The 22,500-nt window shown below is 47.9% G+C and overlaps 1 protein-coding gene across 1 annotated transcript in view; it reads right to left on the reverse strand.

Moving 5' to 3' along the window:
* LOC139382767 (TCDD-inducible poly(ADP-ribose) polymerase) overlaps positions 1 to 13,395 on the reverse strand; it is a 37,529-nt gene extending 24,134 nt beyond the window's left edge. Inside the window, exons 1-2 of the mRNA XM_071126904.1 lie at positions 13,171 to 13,395; positions 11,090 to 12,132 (exon numbers count right to left, since the gene is read on the reverse strand). Coding sequence (XP_070983005.1) covers positions 11,090 to 12,099 — 1,010 coding nt within the window. The 5' untranslated portion in view covers positions 12,100 to 12,132; positions 13,171 to 13,395. The remainder of the gene's footprint in view (positions 1 to 11,089; positions 12,133 to 13,170) is intronic.
* Positions 13,396 to 22,500: the final 9,105 nt, after the last annotated feature.

Raw genomic sequence — 22,500 nt, forward strand, 5'->3', positions numbered from 1 at the left:
TGTCAACTGTCATTGGAGTTCTGTGAATGTGCTGTCAACACAAGCCTTATGTAATGATCATAATAAAGATAGATCATCAGAGAGACAGAGAGAGACAGAGAGAGAGACAGAGCGAGAGAGCGACAGAGCCAGAGAGAGACAGACAGAGCGAGAGAGAGAGAGACAGAGACAGAGCGAAAGAGAGACAGAGAGAGAGAGAGACAGAGAGAGAGAGAGACAGAGAGAGATAGAGAGACAGAGAGAGAGACAGAGCGAGAGAGCGACAGAGCGTGAGAGCGACAGAGCCAGAGAGAGACAGAGACAGAGCGAGAGAGAGACAGAGAGAGAGACAGAGAGAGAGAGAGACAGAGAGAGATAGAGAGACAGAGAGAGAGACAGAGCGAGAGAGCGACAGAGCCAGAGAGAGACAGACAGAGAGAGAGAGACAGAGACAGAGCGAGAGAGAGACAGAGCGAGAGAGACCAAGACAGAGAGACAGAGCGAAAGACAGACAGAGAGAGAGAGAGAGACAGAGAGAGACAGGGAAAGAGAGAGACAGAGACCTCTGTTTGTCTGTGCTAGTCTTGGTCAAATCCTCATTCTGATCACTCAGTGTTTGAGCCCCAACCCCTCCCCCTTACAACCCCTCCCCCTACCACTGACCTCAGGGCCCCTGAAAAGGCCTTTTCTGGGTCAGACATGCCCCTTACACATGCATGGTCAACGCATGCAGGCATACACACAAATATGTCATACACACATGCACATGCACGCACACACATACACACACACACACACAAGGCTGAGCTGTGGCTGTGTTAATGGACTGATTGCTCGTGGCTGGGAGTCTAATGGGATTTGAGGTTAAAGGTCAGAAGCCTGGACAGGTAGAGAGACATGCAGGGTTCAGAGGTTAGTGTGTGAGAGGTGTGACAGCATGTGTGTGTGTGTGTGTGTGTGTGTGTGTGTGTGTGTGTGTGTGTGTGTGTGTGTGTGTGTGTTTTGGTGACTTGTGTGGTATGTGTAGCTTACACTAAACATTTTCCTTTCACAGCTCAGCTCCCCACTAGACTCTAGTCCAGGACCTGTTTACTTTTCCCAGCTCAGTTACCTATTTTAGCCTCCACAAAATGGTGCGTTTGAATCCTAAAACAGAGAATCCTAGGAATGAATCTGTCAAAATGAGCCAACACACCATCCTATATGCAGCTCCTGCCCAACCGCAGATGACACACCACACGTGATATACTGGATTGCATTGACTAAGGACAGCAGAGAGAAGTGAACCTCACAGACCAATATAGAAATTAATTTACCAAAAAAAGTGTCAAGTCATAGTTTCACCCAATTCAAGAAATCAGTCATAGGTTTCTGTGACACACACACACACACACACACACACACACACACACACACACACACACACAGACTAGATTGCTACACACTCATTGGTTTAGAATTGGAATAGAGTCAAGTCATCTAATGTCTTCACACACACACACACACACACACACACACACACAGATTGATTAACACTAGTGTTCCCGGTAAAGTTGAGTCTGCCGGTCCGTGTGATGAACTAAAATAGGGTTCATGGTTCATGCAGAAAACACAACCAACAACCACCGGCCTGAGACCAACGTCATGCTATCTATTCATATCATATGGGTCGATTTTAGATTTTGGTCAAGAATACATTGTTTCGTTCACGTTGCAAGAAAACTATTTCATTCACAAACTATGTTGGTCGCAGGTCTTTTGGGTAAGGTTTCCCCAAAAAATGATTGGACAGTAGGTTACCAGCAACACACCTGATAATACATTACAGAGGTGAGAGACGCTATCAAGCAGGGGAGGAACAGATAGAGTGAGAACAGGAGAAGGAGAGGCAGAGAGAGAACAGGAGAGGGAGAGGAACAGGTAGAGTAGAGAACAGGAGAGGGAGAGGAACAGGTAGAGTAGAGAACAGGAGAGGGAGAGGAACAGGTAGAGAGAGAACAGGAGAAGGAAAGGAATATGTAGAGTAGAGAACGGGAGAGGGAGAGGAACAGGTAGAGTAGAGAACAGGAGAGGGAGAGGAACAGGTAGAGAGAGAACAGGAGAAGGAAAGGAATATGTAGAGTAGAGAACGGGAGAGGGAGAGGAACAGGTAGAGTAGAGAACAGGAGAGGGAGAGGAACAGGTAGAGAGAGAACAGGAGAGGGAGAGGAACAGGTAGAGTAGAGAACAGGAGAGGGAGAGGAACAGGTAGAGAGAGAACAGGAGAAGGAAAGGAATATGTAGAGTAGAGAACGGGAGAGGGAGAGGAACAGGTAGAGTAGAGAACAGGAGAGGGGGAGGAACAGGTAGAGAGAGAACAGGAGAGGGAGAGGAATATGTAGAGTAGAGAACAGGAGAGGGAGATGAACAGGTAGAGTAGAGAACAGGAGAGGGGGAGGAACAGGTAGAGAGAGAACAGGAGAGGGAGAGGAATATGTAGAGTAGAGAACAGGAGAGGGAGATGAACAGGTAGAGTAGAGAACAGGAGAGGGGGAGGAACAGGTAGAGAGAGAACATGAGAGGGAGAGGAACAGGTAGAGTAGAGAACAGGAGAGGGAGAGGAACAGGTAGAGAGAGAATATGAGAGGGAGAGGAACAGGTAGAGAGAGAACAGGAGAGGGAGAGGAACAGGTATAGTAGAGAACAGGAGAGGGAGAGGAACATGTAGAGTAGAGAACAGGAGAGGGAGAGGAACATGTAGAGTATAGAACAGGAGAGGGAGAGGCACAGGTAGAGAGAGAGAACAGGAGAGGGAGAGGAACAGGTAGAGAGAGAACAGGAGAGGGAGAGGAACAGGTAGAGTAGAGAACAGGAGAGGGAGAGGAACAGGTAGAGAGAGAACAGGAGAGGGAGAGGAACAGGTAGAGTAGAGAACAGGAGAGGGAGAGGAACAGGTAGAGAGAGAACAGGAGAGGGAGAGGCACATGTAGAGTAGAGAACAGGAGAGGGAGAGGAACAGGTAGAGTAGAGAACAGGAGAGGGAGAGGAACAGGTAGAGTAGAGAACAGGAGAGGGAGAGGAACAGGTAGAGAGAGAACAGGAGAGGGAGAGGCAGAGAGAGAACAGGAGGAGAGGAACAGGTAGAGTAGAGAACAGGAGAGGGAGAGGAACAGGTAGAGTAGAGAACAGGAGAGGGGGAGGAAAAGGTAGAGAGAGAACAGGAGAGGGAGATGAACAGGTAGAGAGAGAACAGGAGAGGGAGAGGAACAGGTAGAGAGAGAACAGGAGAGGGAGAGGCACAGGTAGAGAGAGAACAGGAGAGGGAGAGGAACAGGTAGAGAGAGAACAGGAGAGGGAGAGGAACAGGTAGAGAGAGAACAGGAGAGGGAGATGAATATGTAGAGTAGAGAACAGGAGAGGGAGAGGAACAGGTAGAGTAGAGAACAGGAGAGGGAGAGGGAGAGGTAGAGTAGAGAACAGGAGAGGGAGAGGAACAGGTAGAGTAGAGAGAGAACAGGAGAGTATGAGGGGAACAGGTAGAGAGAGAACAGGAGAGGGAGAGGAACAGGCAGAGTAGAGAACAGGAGAGGGAGAGGAATATATAGAGTAGAGAACAGGAGAGGGAGAGGAACAGGAAGAGTAGAGAACAGGAGAGGGAGATGAACAGGTAGAGTAGAGAACAGGAGAGGGAGAGGAACAGGTAGAGTAGAGAACAGGAGAGGGAGAGGAACAGGTAGAGTAGAGAACAGGAGAGGGAGAGGAACAGGTAGAGTAGAGAACAGGAGAGGGAGAGGGAGAGGTAGAGTAGAGAACAGGAGAGGGAGAGGAACAGGTAGAGAGAGAACAGGAGAGGGAGAGGAACAGGTAGAGAGAGAACAGGAGAGGGAGAGGAACAGGTAGAGTAGAGAGAGAACAGGAGAGGGAGAGGAACAGGTAGAGTAGAGAACAGGAGAGGGAGATGAACAGGTAGAGTAGAGAACAGGAGAGGGAGAGGAACAGGTAGAGTAGAGAACAGGAGAGGGAGAGGGAGAGGTAGAGTAGAGAACAGGAGAGGGAGAGGAACAGGTAGAGAGAGAACAGGAGAGGGAGAGGAACAGGTAGAGAGAGAACAGGAGAGGGAGAGGAACAGGTAGAGTAGAGAGAGAACAGGAGAGGGAGAGGAACAGGTAGAGTAGAGAGAGAACAGGAGAGGATGAGCGATGGGAACAGGCTGCATTGTCAAAGTAGAGTCTGTTCCGTTCTCACCCTCGGTTCTCTCCTCTTCTGTATTCTGCTCACCCTGTCTTCCCTATTCTCATTCCACCCCTCTTCTCTCTGTTCAGAACTGTCTCTGCCCTCTGGCAGGGCTCTGTGTTTGAGTGTGTCTGTGAGTGGACATCTCTTTGCATTGTTGGGAAGGGGCCCGTCAGTAAGCATTTCACTGTTACACTACTCCTGTTGTTTATAAAGCATGTGACAAATACAATTAGATTTGTTTGATTGAACTACACTTGTGGGCACTAGCAGTCAGTTGGCGACCCAGACATCCGCACAAGGAAACGAGCTATTTCTAGGCCGTCTAGGGTTAGAATCAGTGCGGGTTAGAGGTCAGGTTTATGATTAGGCGTTAGTGTGAGGTTTTTGGGGTTGAGGTTAGGATAGGATTTTGAATGTGTGTCCTCACAAGGTTAGTAAAACAAGACTGTGTGTGTGTGTGTGTGTGTGTGTGTGTGTGTGTGTGTGTGTGTGTGTGTGTGTGTGTGTGTGTGTGTGTGTGTGTCAGAACAGACAGCCACAAGGCCATAATCATGAGGAATGTGTGAACTATCACATTTATGAGCAGAATAGAACTAGACACCAGCCATAGATTCACCAACTGTCTTTTCCCCGATCACGCTCTATCTCACTACACACACACACACACACACACACACACGGCCTCCAATTAGTTCCTCTCATTCCAGGCATCACAATAACTTTCACTACAGAGAATTCTCCTTCTGTTCATATAAACACACCTAGAGAAGCCGCAGCCAACCAAGATGAAAATAATGGGTTATAACAAGACAGAACCAAGCTCTAGAAAATAAAAAGATCAACACATTTTTAAAAGGGAACAAGTGTTCATTTTAACTGTGAATATTCAGTCTACAATATTTTAGAAATAATAATATACAAGTTTAGAATATTACACTTCTTCAGTTTCCCCACTTTGTTCTCTCGTATGAGGTCTTCAGTGATGCCAGACAATCATCTACCCTCCTTCCCCCTCTCTCTCTCCTCCAGTCTGTCCAGTCCAGTCTGTCCCCCTCTCTCTCTCCTCCAGTCTGTCCCCCTCTCTCTCCTCTCTCTCTCCTCCAGTCTTTCCCCCTCTCTCTCTCTCTCCTCCAGTCTGTCCCCCTCTCTCTCCTCTCTCCCTCCAGTCTTTCCCCCTCTCTCTATCCTCCAGTCTGTCCCCCTCTCTCCTCTCTCTCTCTCTCCTCCAGTCTGTCCCCCTCTCTCTCCTCTCTCTCTCCTCCAGTCTGTCCCCCTCTCTCTCCTCTCTCTCTCTCTCTCCTCCAGTCTGTCCCCCTCTCTCTCCTCTCTCTCTCCTCCAGTCTGTCCCCCTCTCTCTCCTCTCTCTCTCCTCCAGTCTGTCCCCCTCTCTCTCCTCTCTCTCTCTCTCCTCCAGTCTGTCCCCCTCTCTCTCCTCTCTCTCTCCTCCAGTCTTTCCCCCTCTCTCTCCTCTGTCTCCCTCCAGTCTTTCCCCCTCTCTCTCTCCTCTCTCCCTCCAGTCTTTCCCTCTCTCTCTCCTCTGTCTCCATCCAGTCTGTCCCCCTCTCTCTCCTCTCTCCTCCAGTCTTCCCCCCTCTCTCTCCTCTCTCTCTCCTCCAGTCTTTCCCCCTCTCTCTCCTCTGTCTCCCTCCAGTCATTCCCCCTCTCTCTCTCCTCTCTCCCTCCAGTCTTTCCCTCTCTCTCTCTCCTCTCTCTCCCTTCAGTCTTTCCCCCTCTCTCTCCTCTGTCTCCCTCCAGTCTGTCCACCTCTCTCTCCTCTCACCCTCCAGTCTGTCCCCCTCTCTCTCTCTGCTCTCTCTCCTCCAGTCTGTCCCCCTCTCTCTCTCCTCTGTCTCCCTCCAGTCTGTCCCCCTCTCTCTCCTCTCTCCCTCCAGTCTGTCCCCCTCTCTCTCTCTGCTCTCTCTACTCCAGTCTTTCCCCCTCTCTCTCCTCTGTCTCCCTCCAGTCTGTCCCCCTCTCTCTCTCCCTCCAGTCTGTCCCCCTCTCTCTCTCTGCTCTCTCTCCTCCAGTCTGTCCCCCTCTCTCTCTCCGCTCTCTCTCCTCCAGTCTGTCCCTCTCTCTCTCTCCTCTGTCTCCCTCCAGTCTGTCCCTCTCTCTCTCCTCTCTCCCTCCAGTCTGTCCCCCTCTCTCTCTCTGCTCTCTCTCCTCCAGTCTGTCCCCCTCTCTCTCTCCGCTCTCTCTCCTCCAGTCTGTCCCCCTCTCTATCTCCTCTGTCTCCCTCCAGTCTGTCCCCCTCTCTCTCCTCTCTCCCTCCAGTCTTTCCCCCTCTCTCTCTCCTCTGTCTCCCTCCAGTCTGTCCCCCTCTCTCTCCTCTCTCCCTCCAGTCTTTCCCCCTCTCTCTCTCCTCTCTCTCCCTCCAGTCTTTCCCCCCTCTCTCTCCTCCAGTCTGTCCCCCTCTCTCTCTCCTCTGTCTCCCTCCAGTCTTTCCCCCCCCCCCTCTCCCCTCTCTCCCTCCAGTCTTTCCCCCTCTCTCCTCCTCTCTGTCCTCCTCTGTCCCCCTTTCTCTCCTCCTCTCTCTCCCTCCAGTCTTTCCCGTCTCTCTTTCTCTACGGGCCAGGTAAGCAGCTTCAAAATGAAATTCCGCTTGCTAAATGAAGTTCACAGCGTAAGTCTGGGAGTTCATTTAAGAGAGCCAATCAAATGCCAGACACAGTCCAAAGACACACCCCTTTTTGGGAGAGACAGAACTCGAAGCCTGGATTAAAATGTGGTCTTTCCAGGGGTGCAAAGACACACCCTTACTGAACAGTCACACACACACACACACACACACCTCTAAAATTCATTTCAGGTCATATCCTGAGAACAGTGTCAGAGTGTGTGAAGAGAAGAACAGAGAGAGAGGAGGATGAAAAGAGGAGTGTAGACAGACGGTAAGAGTGTGGAGTCATCTTGGAGGAAGGTCATGGTCATTACACCCAACGAACCAATCACAAAGCAGTACCGGGATCACCACGGCAACAGGGGCAACAACTGACCAACCATGGTGACACAATAGTGCCAGGTGAAACAATCAGGGCAAGCACGCACGCACACACACACGCACACACACACACACACACGCTCCTTAAGTGCAGGGCACAGTCAACTGAAATTTGGATTTACACACACAGACAGCAGTTGAAATAACGGCTGTAATGAGTTCAAGCCTAGAGTTTCAAATAGAGGAGGTGTGAGAAACGCTCTGATAATTAGCCTACCCTCTTCTTCAGCACTCTGTCACACACACCTAACAAGCACCTCTGGGGCGGCTGTGGTTTGTGGTCTCTGAGTGCGGAGAGAGTGTGTGTGTGTGTGTGTGTGTGTGTGTGTGTGTGTGTGTGTGTGTGTGTGTGTGTGAGTGTGTGTGAGAGTGTGTGAGAGAGAGAGAGAGAGAGAGAGAGAGAGAGAGAGACAAATAACAAACAGCAAAAACATATACACAAGGGGTCTAAATCCAGTCCTATACGACACACACACACACACAGAACCTAATGAAATTGATGCGGGTTCCAAAAGGTATACCACGACACACACACACACACACACACACACTCACTTTGGTTAGTTGAGGAGGACAACGTGTGTACACACACACACATACTCACACACACACACACACACACTGGGTATTTCTCACTTCCTCATATAGGAGAGTAAAGACGTGTCCTGTTTTGGTTCAGGTTCTCAGCTTTAGAAACCCCAACACACACACACACACACACACACACATCAATCACCCTCTTCAGTTCCCACAGGTTGACGATAGGGAGGAGAGGAAAAAGCCTGCAAGCACGAACACTCACGGCCACACACAGATAGTCTGTCTCTCTCTGACAGACAGACAGACACAGAGAGAGAGAGAGAGAGAGAGAGAGAGAGAGAGACAGAGAGAGAGAGCGAGAGAGAGAGAGAGAGAGAGACAGAGAGAGAGACAGAGAGAGAGAGAGAGAGAGCGAGAGAGAGAGAGAGACAGAGAGAGAGAGAGAGAGAGAGAGAGAGAGAGAGAGAGACAGAGAGAGACAGAGAGAGAGAGAGAGACAGAGAGAGAGAGAGAGAGAGAGGGGGGAGGGGGAGAGAGAGAGAGAGAGAGAGAAAGGTAGAGGCTGAGTGATGAAAGGCAGGGCGACCCAGACCTCGCCCCAGTGAATCATTTCATAAGCGGTCTGACACGTTATCTCCTCACACACACACACACACACGCGGAAACACACTCACGCAAGGAAACATTCACACGCAAGGAAACATTCACACGCAAGGAAACATTCACACGCAAGGAAACATTCACACGCAAGGAAACATTCACGTACACAAACAATTACGAACACAGGTAACACACACACACACAAGATAGGCTACACATTGTCTGAGAAATTATATTCTCTGACAAACAACGGCACAAAGACACAACACACACACACACACTGGCAGTTGTGCACGTGGGACAGAAATCACACCTTGGTGTCTGGTCACTCTGCCCTTGGTGCTCAGTGACACTGTGTCAGTTAATGACGTGTGAAGCTTTTACTGCCCGTTCAACAAAAGGCTCACACACACACACACACACACACACACACACACACACACACACACACTGGCATATATACACACACACACACACACACACTGGCATATATACACACACACACTGGCATATATACACACACACACACACAGGCATATATATACACACACACACACACACAGACACACACTGGCATATATACACACACACACACACACACAGGCATATATACACTCACACACACACACACAACATATTCCTGTCACGGGACGGGGGTGAGTGTGTGTAAACAGTGATAGTATTCCTCTCTCTATGTAACTGTTGCTGGCCAGAGGGATCCGGAGAGAAGAGGATTAGTATTTAGTATTTAGTTAGTATTTCCTAGGTGTCATATGGATGGGATTCATCTAGAATCTAATACCACCATGATGGACCGCCCCACCCCTCACACACACACGCACAGACGCACACACACTGGCATATATACACACACACACACTGGCATATATACACACGCACACAGACACACACACACACACACACACACAGCAACGGCTGCCAAATAAGTCTGTTGCCATGTCGACGGCCGGGCTTGTTTTGTCCTGCTCTTCAGATAACAGCTGTTATCAACTGTATTCAGTTACTATGGCAACACAATATCTCCGGGATGGGGGGGGGAGTTACAGTATAGCTAAATGTACATCTGACGTTACTTGCTTATATGTGAATTCAAATTCAGAGCATGTCGGGGGTGTGTTGGGGGCCGTTGTTTGTAATTCTCCCGGAGATTTTGATGGTCTAACACTTCTCAAAAGAAAACCATAAAGAGGAAATTAAAAACCCTTTAAAAGAGAGGTGTAAACTAACTTTTAAACTTAAATAAAAGTCCTACGGTCTGTCCTAATACCGATAGTTACCATGGCTACTTTGGTTTTCTGAGAGAACGTAAGAAGACTTTTCTTAAAAATGTATTTACTAGTCTGACACACAGTAACTATACAGGTTGTTACACTGGTAGTTACTACGCTATTTTGGAATGGGGGGCTCCCGAGTGGCGCAGTGGTCTAAGACACTGCATCTCAGTGCAAGAGGCGACACTGCAGTACCTGGTTCGAATCCAGGCTGTATCACATCCGGCCGTGAGTGGGAGTCCTATAGGGCGGCGCACAATTGGCCCAGCGTCGTCCGGATTTGGCCTGGTGTAGGCCGTCATTGTGAATAAGAATTTGTTCTTAACTGACTTGCCTAGTTAAATAAAGGTTAAATTAAATGTTTTTTTTTAAATAATCATGTTTGGGAATCTGACACTACTATACCAAGTTCCTACCAGGAAAGCCTAATATCGCTAGGCCTAATATCCCACCCACAGAATACGCTTTGCATATTCAATATAAGCTTGGCTGCATTTGGGTTCTCACAGAAAAGGGAGTATCCTGTGGGTGGGAAGGTATGCATGCAGTTTCAGTTTAAAACTTAAAAATCAACAACACGCACACGCAGGTCACACACATGCGTGTATGTGGTGAAATAGCTAACTGTGTCATTGTGTGAATGTGCAGTGTATAGCTTGAACCACAGCACGCTTTGTATGCCTGTCTGCTATCGCTTGCCAAGTGCTTGTGTGTGTGTGAGAGAGAGAGAGAGAGAGAGCTAGTGCCTGTATATCAGTGACCGCACCAGGCAGCAGTAGGTCATGCAAGTTCCTAGCTCTAACAGCACTTCCTGGTTTGAGCTGTTTCAACCAATGAGAAAGCTAGGTTTGGGAGCAGAAAACGCAGACTCACTCTATTGCAGGAATTAAAAGTGCCATAACAAATGATACTCGAAGAAGAACTGAGATACGGGAAGTCAGAGAACCAAAACGACTCAGTCAGTTAAATATTACCATACACACACACTCACACACACACACACACACACACACACACACACACACACACACACACTTACAGAAACAGATATATCAAACAGCAGGCTATGCAGAGAAATTGAATCTATAATATGATCTATAATCTATAGTATGCTACCCATTCATGTTTTTGTATGTTCTTATATAACATAATATAATTAACCAATGACATCAGGCCACACCCAGGCCATGATTACAGACACCTGTGTATGTCCTATGACGCTATATAAACTAGTGACCCACGGTGTTTGTCATTGTAGTCTGATGAGAGACAGTTTGTCTGTCCAAACAGTTGGCTATTAGGTTATTCAATTACTGTGTCTAAGCTCCTAGAGAGTGCCACTCTCCTTGTCTATAGCAAACAACACAGTTTTCTCATATCAAAGCACTCCTGTCTTAAAACTGTAAATACAATCTCAGCTCTGTTAGGCTACTTTTACACAGAACAAAAGAAAAGCACTTACTGATATTTGAGCCTGACTTGCTCATTGTCCGGATTGCAGTAAAGCCTCTCCAATTGTTCCTGCGAATCATCCGCCACGCTTTGCCAGCTTTCAGTATCACTCCTGCGGATCTGCCAGTGGTAGGGGAGCACAGTATGGTGGTAAGCGCAGTCACTCCCGTACACACACAACCCCTGCAGGAAATCCACGCAGATCGAAACCGCGTCGGCTTGGTGCGTGTGATACTGGAGCTGGGTTAGCAGATCAAACACTAGATCCAGGGAGGCCTCTTCGCTTTTATCCTGAAATATCTCGCCTTTGTCGGCCTGCAGACTGGGGGTGTTCGTACTGTCTTTGATGGTCAGACAATCTGGCCCCCGCAAGGCTTTAGAGGCGAAGAGGTCACTCATCGTGTTGCCCCCCTGGCTTGGAGGGGATACTAGAGGGGTATCTGGTGTGGGGGTTGCCGCCCCCACCTCGCGCGCCCGGGGGACACGTTTGAGCTGGAATCTGCGTTCGTTAGAGTCTATTGTCACGCGCTGGAGATCTACCGGTATCTTGGTTAACCCCCTCTCTGTCTCCTCCAACTCGGCGGCGGTGTCCGCCATTTCTGTGTCAGTGTCGCCGGTAATCATAGCCGTTACTCCGGTAGCTCCCGAATCTTTCAGACACACAGGCCCACCAATCCGCGCCTGTTTGACCACCGCCGCAGTGCACAGGTTCCCCGCTGTCCTTGTCGGAGGGTTCCGGGGAACAAACACCCCGTCTCCGGTAACAAGTGCATCTGTACTCAGTAATGTGGTCAGGATCGGGTCCTGGAGCGCACGGAGGCATTTGGAGTCTAGTTTCCTCTGTCCTTTTTTTTTTTTTAAATAGGGCTTCACTAACGGGATTTTGTCGGTAAGTCTAATCGATTGTTCCGTGAATTCCCGGTCCCCCATACTCATATCCAAAGCGAGTCCCGTTCCACCGTCCAGGACCTTGTCGGTTGAGGCTGTCGGTTTCTGCAGGCTATGCAAAGTTGTATCCATGGTTGCCTGGGGCTCTCCTATAACCCAACAGTCCTGAAAGAGGCGGAAATAAATGATAAGAGAGAGAGAGAGAGAGAGTGAGAGAAATAACACTCCTAAAACGTATGCCTCATAGGTTTCGAAAGTCCTGGGCATGTGTCATTAGATAAAAAAAAGGTGTTAGTCAGCCCATTCAGAGTCAATAACCGTTGCGTTTCATTGGGTGATAAACAATAACCGTAATTTTGGAAACCAATCGTTTATTTTCCTCGGTCATGTTAAAATGATACAACTAGTGAGACGGGAAGTATCCTGCTTACCATATAGCCTTCTAGAAGCTAGAATAGAAACTGGGGGGGGGGAGTCTCCCAAATTTAGAAACATTATTACTTTCAGTCAACGACGAGCGTAATGATGCATCTACACTGCGTTGGCTATAAGCCTACAGCGCGAAACAACCCGTGTCCAACCTTAACGTTCTCGATAAGAGTATTTTGATCAGCGGAGGCGGATAAACGGGGGTCTACCGCATACGTGCAAATTACAAATCGCTGCTCGAGCAAGTTTGCACGTAGGCCTATGGTCTCAGTTAAAGCGATCCACAGACACGCACCGAGGGAAGGGGGACTGCGGCGAACCGCACAAAGACTCGACCCAGCCACTGCATTCCCTGGTTGTAACGATCACGAAAAGGCATTCATCCTCTATATAATCACCTATAGGTCTGAGCCTAGTCAACGACTAGAATAACACGGTGTTATAACGCACATATTCCGCATACAAATTAGGTTTATGCGCAAAACCCGCATTTCAGCAGGTTTTATCCAGAAAACACGGTGGGTGTTTGACATCAAATACATTGCTGTGCAACGTAGCACACTGCTATATCATTTCTAAATTGTACAAAAAAAAAAATCCCTTCCAGGATTCATGTAGATCTGGTGCGCTGCGCAAAAGGACTGCAATATAGTCGATCTCCAACACACATACTGCATAGGTGCCCCGGCTGGCTGGGTGATTTATTATAGCGTTGCTTTCACAGAGCCCGTTTACAATTCAACGCGTCCAAACACACACAGATCCTATTCCTACCTGTGTAAAATCCGTTCTATCTCTTCCTTGCAATTGTCTTCTAAACCACTTAATCCTTGTCCGGTCATGAATGTATAGATATGTCGTCCTAGGTGATCTGCGTTTGGCCTGCTGGTACGGTGCTGAGGCAATGCGTGACAAAGCGGCTGTAAAGTCGTTCTCCACTGGGCTCAGTTCCGCCAACTCCTGTTGTGGATAGAGGCAGCTGTTGCAGGGAACGCTCAGTCCTCTCAGCCACTCACGAAGCTCCTCACCCCGGTCGAGGGGCGGGACTTGGCATCAAAAGAGAAGAGAGAGAGAGGAGGAGAAAACGAAACTGGTGTGTCATAGGGGGAGGTAAAGCAGAACGTTGTGCTGTGTTCGTCAGGCGCCTGATCAGTAGTAGTAGGCGTTCTAAGTGTGTTTACAGTGAGATAGGTGGTCTCACCCCTCCTGTCCTTGTTTTACTAGAAGTGAGGTTCTTCTCGTACTGATTGAGTAACAGGGACGGTTTCTGGTTGTTTGCATATTCAAACAGCATTTCCGGTAGGCCTACAGGATGAGCGGATTATGGTAAAACAAACACATGCAGGATGTAGGTTTATGACAGTCGGAGGTGTCATACCCATAGGGCATTTTGTGGGTTGAAAACAAATCTAAAAGGTTCATAATTATTATTTTTTTTGTCTGTAATACTATTGTCCTTGTAGTCATTTTATGAAGTTGGCTTTAGCCCAATTAGGTTCTCAACCCCACAACCTCACAACTAGCTACCAAGAAGCCATTTCAGGTGACCAATCAAGATAGATTGTCTAACTACAGTATCTTAGCTGGCATGCCTGCTGGCAAGGTTGGTAGAAAAGCAAGCAATTACTAAATGTCAGTGGCGACCGGTTATTCAGGGCAGAGCCCCACCTTTCTAGCTAATATATATATTTGTTTTACCCAAGTTCCCATGTGTATATATATAGAGAGAGAGAGAGAGAGAGAGAGAGAGAGAGAGAGAGAGAGAGAGAGAGAGAGAGAGAGAGAGAGAGAGAGAGAGAGAGAGAGAGAGAGAGAGAGAGAGAGAGAGAGAGAGAGAGAGAGAGAGAGAGAGAGAGAGAGAGAGAGAGAGAGAGAGAGAGAGAGAGAGAGAGAGAGAGAGAGAGATTGAGTTAATAAAGCTGCATACAAACATGTCTCTTTTTTGATTTCTTGAGTACGGGCTTTCTGTGGTGGTGGGGCAGCCAGTGGAAAACACAGAGCGTAGGGGTTGGTAATGTTCTCTAGTTGCACCGTGATTGGCTCGGTGTTCTGTCGCTCAAGGGGACAGTGCGCCAAATCTAAGGGTAGAGCTTGAAAATGAAAGCCCTTTTGGTGCTGCCATAGCAGCCCAGCCTCACATCCAATTCGCGCATTCATGTACAAAATGTATTTCAGCAGATTTCCTGCATTTTTGTGCATTTTTGTGTGGTTCAATTCGTTCGAAAATACACAGATTTATGTGCTACTTAATTCATGCGAAAATACACAAATTTAACCAGTAGGCACACAAGCCTTTGCAACAACCATATACGCGACTATACCTTACCCTAACCTTAACCATTCTACTAACTATACCTAACCCTAACTCCAACTGGACCTAACCCTAACCCCCACCCTAAGAAAAGAGGACTCTTTAACCCAACCAATGGGTCAATTTACACGCACCGGACCCTTCCGGCCTACGCATATGTGTGGAGTGCACCCTCTCCCTTCCCCCCTCCGGTTTCCACGTGTCAGAGATGAAAGTGGATCAACCAACTCAAAACTAGAAACCAAACTCCTAGGTTGCACTATGCTGTCCCACATCCGTTGACAAGCGGACCTAGACATTATGACCGCACCACTCATTATGGACACATGGCAACCAACCGAGGACCAAACCTGCATAAGGTGCGTAACTCAAGGGATTTTGCCTGATCCTACATCGAGTTTAAGAACAAAAATGAAATATAAACTATCACGTCTATATGGTTGTTGAAAAGGCTTGTGTGTAGCCTACTGGTTAAATTTGTGTCTTTTCGCACAAATCAATTTGTGTCTTTTTGCAAGAATTAAGAAGCACATAAATGTGTGTCTTTTCTCACGAATTAAGAAGCACATAAATGTGTGTCTTTTCTCACGAATTGAGCCAGAAAAACACACAAAAACGCACAAAAATTTGCTGAAATGCATTTTGTACATATATGCACAAATTGATTGTGAGACTGTTAGCCATAGAGTTACATTTAGAAGTGCCTATCCAAGAAGGCTCAAGATCATTGGTCACAGATAAAATGGTCAAATCTCGTTGTATCTACAGTAGCTTTGATTGGACTGATCTTAGCTAGCAAGCTTGCAGTCATCATCATGAATCACGTCAACAATCTACTGGCTAAACCTTTTTAATCCTTGTCATATGAAGAGAAATAACGAAGATAAAAAATGAGAGACAAAATGTATCAGTGCTCATCAGCCATAACACAACAAGTTGGAAATCGCAAATTCAACTATTTTTACCTTTATTTAACTAGGCAAGTCGGTTAAGAACAAATTCTTATTTTCAATGACAGCCTGGGAACAGTGGGTTAACTGGTCTAGGAACAGTGGGTTAACTGGTCTAGGAACAGTGGGTTAACTGGTCTAGGAACAGTGGGTTAACTGGTCTAGGAACAGTGGGTTAACTGGTCTAGGAACAGTGGGTTAACTGGTCTAGGAACAGTGGGTTAACTGGTCTAGGAACAGTGGGTTAACTGGTCTAGGAACAGTGGGTTAACTGCCTGTTCAGGAGCTGAATGATATATTTTTACCTTGTCAGCTCGGGGATTCTATTATAGCAACCTTCCAGTTATTAGTCCAACGCTCTAACCACTAGGCTACCTGCCGCCCCACAATGAGTGGTTTGGAAGGAATCAGTGGCTAACTGCAAGCATTGCAAAGCAATCCCTAGCCTGCTTTTCAGTGGAGTGGCTGTGTAGTCCCAAGTCTGGGTTTAAGGGTCTCTTTTCCAAGCTTAAAAGGATAAACATTCAACATTGGCTGTCAATCCAGCATGACTTCTACCTCGCTTAAATCAACTGGAAACTCAGAACTGGGGATTCTGATTTCACCGAGTTCAAGACAACTGGAAACTCAGAACTGGGGATTCTGATTTCACCGAGTTCAAGACAACTGGAAACTCAGAACTGGGGATTCTGATTTCACCGAGTTCAAGACAACTGGGAACTACGTTTAGAATAGTGATCCAACTCGGAAGTCGAGAGCTCCGACTTGAAGATCACTGACGTCATCATGATTCAACCTTGTTTTTTTCCCAAGTTCCGGGTTGTCTTGAAAGCACCATAAATCCAGAGAATGTCAGGCTTTGATGACAAATGTTTGATGACAACATTTGCCCACGAAGAACCGCAGAGCCACCTTCCTGTTCAAGTGAGCACAGTACAAAAAGGTGAGTCCAAAATTGTCTTGTATGCTGCTGCATAAATTATGCAATATGCCAGGGAGCTATGTATACTGTAGCTAGGAAAGTAATACTAAGTGTATGTTGTTTAGTAAGCTGTTATTAGCCCATGTGCCTTACCCTAATAATTTATCAATTTTCCCCCTCTTAACTGTTCTGACTTGGTGGTGCACATGTAGCCTTTAGCCTGTTTTAGAGAAATGTTATCATTGAATATTGTAAGAGCTTTCATTGTCTGCTTATATGCCCCCTTTATTTATCTTACGGTTCTGACTTGGTGTACAGTGAGAACACTGTAAGAACGGCCCATGTTCTGAATTCTGTCGCTGTACATTTCAAAAGTGCAGTTAACAGACCATGTAAAACAACCGCTCAGACAAACGATGCCTTCAATGCTGTCAACAGATTCCATCACACATAAATTACAGCTCTGTCTCACCTTTTAACCGCGTTGAGCTGACGCAAGTGAATTATTGGTTGATTACACACCTAGGCCTGTGTGTGTGTGTGTGTGTGTGTGTATGTGTGTGTGTGTGCGTGCGTGCGTGCGTGCGTGCGTGTGTGTGTGTGCGTGTGTGTGTGTGTACATGTTTCCAGCATTCCAGCCAAACCAACATGCGTAACATCCTGTTGTTTGCGTTCTGACATGTCTCTCTATGGGGCTTTATGAAGAAAATGAAAAAAAATAAAAAAATAGACAGGCCTACACATTTGATACACACTTGTGTTCCGGTCTGGGATCATCTAACTCCCACCCAAATTATATTTTACAAGAAGCTATTATCCAGAGCACATAAACTTTTATTGGATCAATGTTTTTCGGGATGAAACACTTTTTAAAAATATTTTTTATAATGTTCTGTAATTTTCCCTCCACACACCCTACCTTTTAGTTGTATTATAATAATATAATCTGATTTGAGTTGAGTGTGAAGTCTTGAATTGCATGTGGTGGTAGTCCATGACCCATGAGGTGAATGGATAACAACTGAACAACATACATGCAAGTACATCAAGGTACTTTTTTTGCAGGTGCTGGAGTTACAGGTGAATTCATGGAAAACATAAAATATAATGATGTCACGCACTGCTAGTCATGTGATTTACCTCTAAAAACGGTTCCACCCTTATGTGGCCCTTATCAGCCATCCGTGGATGAGGTGAAGGGACCATGGTGGCCTTGTCTGACCCGGGAAAAGGCCGAACATCTTCAACGACTTTTTCCACTAGTAACGGTCACGGCAGGTGGAAATGTTATCTTACCTGAGTCCGTGTGAACTTTGTCACGCAGGTTGTGAGCGATAAAGCCATGGTTGAAAAAAGATGTCACTGTCTGTACATCAAAGATGACGGTTAGATTGACCTTTGAACCCTGATGAGGCCTCACTCACCACGCTTAATGAGTGAGCCCAGGGGTGGTGTGTGTGTTGGGGGATGGGGGGGGGGGACATCTGAGACTGTGTTATTGATAGTAATGGCAGAAGGTGCTATAGGAGACACCATCCAGTAAACAGGCCCGGTTGGAGGCTTCCTTTTACCCAGCACATGCAGACCTCAGACATATTTACCCTGTTAGGACTGTGTGGATCACACACACACACACACACACACACACACACACACACACACACACACACACACACACACACACACACACACACACACACACACACACACACACACACACACACTGAGCTAGACAGTCAGGTTACATTGAAATACATAGTTATGACACTTATGTGAAATTATGTGTTGCTCTGAAATATAAGATCTTTCTATTGTGATGATGAATTCCCCAGCACAGTGTATTATCTACACAGCATATCACCATCTCAACAGTAAATATATTGTATTATCTACACAGCATATCACTATCTCAACAGTAAATATATTGTATTATCTACACAGCATATCACTATCTCAACAGTAAATATATTGTATTATCTACACAGCATATCACTATCTCAACAGTAAATATATTGCTACACATTTGTTTTTATCTTGATCTTGTACCACATTTGGATATGCATCAATTCTCTTTGTCTGCCATACGTATGTTGTTAACCTTCGCCTTTACAGAATCCCAGTTCATGGAAGTCTCTCTCTGCCTCGCCTCAAGGTGATACTGACCTACTCTGAAGTTCTAGGGATAGCTAGGCCTCTCTCCTTCGCCTCAAGGTGATACTGACCTACTCTGAAGTTCTAGGGATAGCAAGGTCTCTCTCCTTCGCCTCAAGGTGACACTGACCTACTCTGAGGTTCTAGGGATAGCTAGGTCTCTCTCCTTCGCCCCAAGGTAACACTGACCTACTCTGAAGTTCTAGGGATAGCTAGGTCTCTCTCCTTCGCCCCAAGGTAACACTGACCTACTCTGAAGTTCTAGGGATAGCTAGGTCTCTCTCCTTCGCCCCAAGGTAACACTGACCTACTCTGAAGTTCTAGGGATAGCTAGGTCTCTCTCCTTCGCCCCAAGGTAACACTGACCTACTCTGAAGTTCTAGGGATAGCTAGGTCTCTCTCCTTTGCCCCAAGGTAACACTGACCTACTCTGAAGTTCTAGGGATAGCCAGGCCTCTCTCCTTCGCCTCAATGTGATACTGACCTACTCTGAAGTTCTAGGGATAGCTAGGTCTCTCTCCTTCGCCCCAAGGTGATACTGACCTACTCTGAAGTTCTAGGGATAGCTAGGTCTCTCTCCTTCGCCCCAAGGTGATACTGACTTACTCTGAAGTTCTAGGGATAGCTAGGTCTCTCTCCTTCGCCCCAAGGTGACACTGACCTACTCTGAAGTTCTAGGGATAGCTAGGTCTCTCTCCTTCGCCCCAAGGTAACACTGACCTACTCGAAAGTTCTAGGGATAGCTAGGTCTCTCTCCTTCGCCCCAAGGTGATACTGACCTACTCTGAAGTTCTAGGGATAGCCAGAACATACTTAACTCTCTTGTGATTGTAATAGCACTACATTACATATCTTCCTATGACCATCAAGACAGAGATCAGTCAGAATGTATCATGGCCATAGCAAACCATATCTTCCTATGACCATCAAGACAGAGATCAGTCAGAATGTATCATGGCCATAGCAAACCATTTTATTTTGTAATATTTAATATGTGTTAGTGTGGTGTGCTTTCTTTGGCCTTCTGAGAAAGGTAAGAGGTTAAGGCCAGAGGGAGGAAGGTAAGAGGTTAAGGCCAGAGGGAGGAAGGTAAGAGGTTAAGGCCAGAGGGAGAAAGGTAAGAGGTTAAGGCCAGAGGGAGGAAGGTAAGAGGTTAAGGCCAGAGGGAGAAAGGTAAGAGGTTAAGGCCAGAGGGAGGAAGGTAAGGGGTGAGGAGGAGGTAGGGGTAGAAGGGGATGAGAGTGGGAGGTGGGGAGGTGAGGGGTAGAAGGGTATGAGAGTGGGAGGTGAGGGGTAGAAGGGGATGAGAGAGGGAGGTGGTGAGGTGAGGGTAGAAGGGGATGAGAGTGGGAGGTGGGGAGGTGAGGGGTAGAAGGGTATGAGAGTGGGAGTTGGGGAGGTGAGGGGTAGAAGGGGATGAGAGTGGGAGGTGTGGAGGTGAGGGGTAGAAGGGGATGAGAGAGGGAGGTGGGGAGGTGAGGGTAGAAGGGGATGAGAGTGGGAGGTGGGGAGGTGAGGGTAGAAGGGGATGAGAGTGGGAGGTGGGGAGGTGAGGGGTAGAAGGGTATGAGAGTGGGAGGTGGGGAGGTGAGGGGTAGAAGGGGATGAGAGTGGGAGGTGGGGAGGTGAGGGTAGAAGGGGATGAGAGTGGGAGGTGGGGAGGTGAGGGGTAGAAGGGTATGAGAGTGGGAGGTGGGGAGGTGAGGGGTAGAAGGGGATGAGAGTGGGAGGTGTGGAGGTGAGGGGTAGAAGGGGATGAGAGTGGGAGGTGGGGAGGTGAGGGTAGAAGGGGATGAGAGTGGGAGGTGGGGAGGTGAGGGTAGAAGGGGATGAGAGTATGAGAGAGGAAGGTGGGGAGGTGGGGGTAGAAGGGGATGAGAGTGGGAGGTGGGGGTAGAAGGGGATGAGAGTGGGAGGTGGGGAGGTGAGGGGTAGAAGGGGATGAGAGAGGGAGGTGGGGAGGTGAGGGGTAGAAGGGGATGAGAGTGGGAGGTGAGGGTAGAAGGGGATGAGAGTGGGGGGTGAGGGTAGAAGGGGATGAGAGTGGGAGGTGTGGAGGTGAGGGGTAGAAGGGGATGAGAGTGGGAGGTGTGGAGGTGAGGGGTAGAAGGGGATGAGAGTGGGAGGTGGGGAGGTGAGGGTAGAAGGGGATGAGAGTGGGAGGTGGGGAGGTGAGGGTAGAAGGGGATGAGAGTATGAGAGAGGAAGGTGGGGAGGTGGGGGTAGAAGGGGATGAGAGTGGGAGGTGGGGGTAGAAGGGGATGAGAGTGGGAGGTGGGGTGGTGAGGGGTAGAAGGGGATGAGAGAGGGAGGTGGGGAGGTGAGGGGTAGAAGGGGATGAGAGTGGGAGGTGAGGGTAGAAGGGGATGAGAGTGGGGGGTGAGGGTAGAAGGGGATGAGAGTGGGAGGTGTGGAGGTGAGGGGTAGAAGGGGATGAGAGTGGGAGGTGGGGAGGTGAGGGCTAGAAGCGGATGAGAGTGGGAAGTGGGGAGGTGAGGGTAGAAGGGGATGAGAGTGGGAGGTGGGGAGGTGAGGGGTAGAAGGGGACGAGAGTGGGAGGTGGGGAGGTGAGAGGTAGAAGGGGATGAGAGTGGGAAGTGGGGAGGTGAGGGTAGAAGGGGATGAGAGTGGGAGGTGGGGAGGTGAGGGGTAGAAGGGGACGAGAGTGGGAGGTGGGGAGGTGAGAGGTAGAAGGGGATGAGAGTGGGAGGTGGGGAGGTGAGGCGTAGAAGGGGATGAGAGTGGGAGGTGGGGAGGTGAGGGGTAGAAGGGGGATGAGAGGGGGAGGTGGAGGAGAGGGGGGATAAGTGGGGGGGATAGGTGGGGGAGGTGGGGGGAGAGGGGAAGGTGGGGGGATAAGCGGAGGAGAGGGGGGATGAGGGTCACCCAAAACAAAAGGCCAAGGCTTAAGAGGGCAGGAAGTAAGGAACAAAGTCCTGCACTTGAGCTAGAATACACACACAGATACACACACAGAGAGACAAACAGAAAAGGGTCACAAAGAGAGTGAAAAACAAAAAGGCAGAAAGAGAGAAATTAAATATTGACCTGTTTGATTTCGCAATATTTTTACATTTGTTTACTCCTGTCATTGCAATAATGAATTGAATTTGAGGGAAAAAGAGTGGGACAATAGACGTAGAGAAAGTGAGCTGAGCTTTGACAGAGGGAGAGGGAGAGCGAGAGAGAGACAGAAGCAGAGAGAGGAGGCCGGTGGACAAGAGCCAACATGTAGCTGTGAGCTGTAGCTGTGGTGAAGGTGAAGGTGCAGGAGGGAGCTGGAATTTTAATGACCCCACAGAAACCAGCCCAGCAGGTCTCAGAGAGCAGCAGAATGTCACAGATACCTCGTCTCCTCTCTGCTCTGCTGGGCCCAGGAAAGAGATTCACTCCCTCTGCCTTTCTGTCTGTCTGTCTCTCTCTCTTTCTTTCCTCTCTATTATAGCTCACTCGATTTCTGCTCGCTCTCTCAATTCAATGTAAGGGATTTATTGGCATGGGAAACATATGTTAACATTGTCAAAGTGAAAAAGATAATACAACATTTACAGTAAACACTACATTCACAAAAGTTCCAAATGTCATATTATGTCCATATACAGTGTTGTAATGATGTGCAAATAGTTAAAGTACAAAAGGGAAAATAAATATGGGTTGTATTTACAACGGTGTTTGTTCTTCACTGGTTGTCCTTTTCTTGTGGCAACAGGTCACAAATCTTGCTGCTGTGATGGCACACTGTGGTATTTCCCTCCCTCTGCCTCTCTCAT

The sequence above is a fragment of the Oncorhynchus clarkii genome, chromosome 24 (genome assembly GCF_045791955.1).
Source record: "Oncorhynchus clarkii lewisi isolate Uvic-CL-2024 chromosome 24, UVic_Ocla_1.0, whole genome shotgun sequence".
Taxonomy (NCBI): Eukaryota; Metazoa; Chordata; class Actinopteri; order Salmoniformes; family Salmonidae; genus Oncorhynchus; species Oncorhynchus clarkii.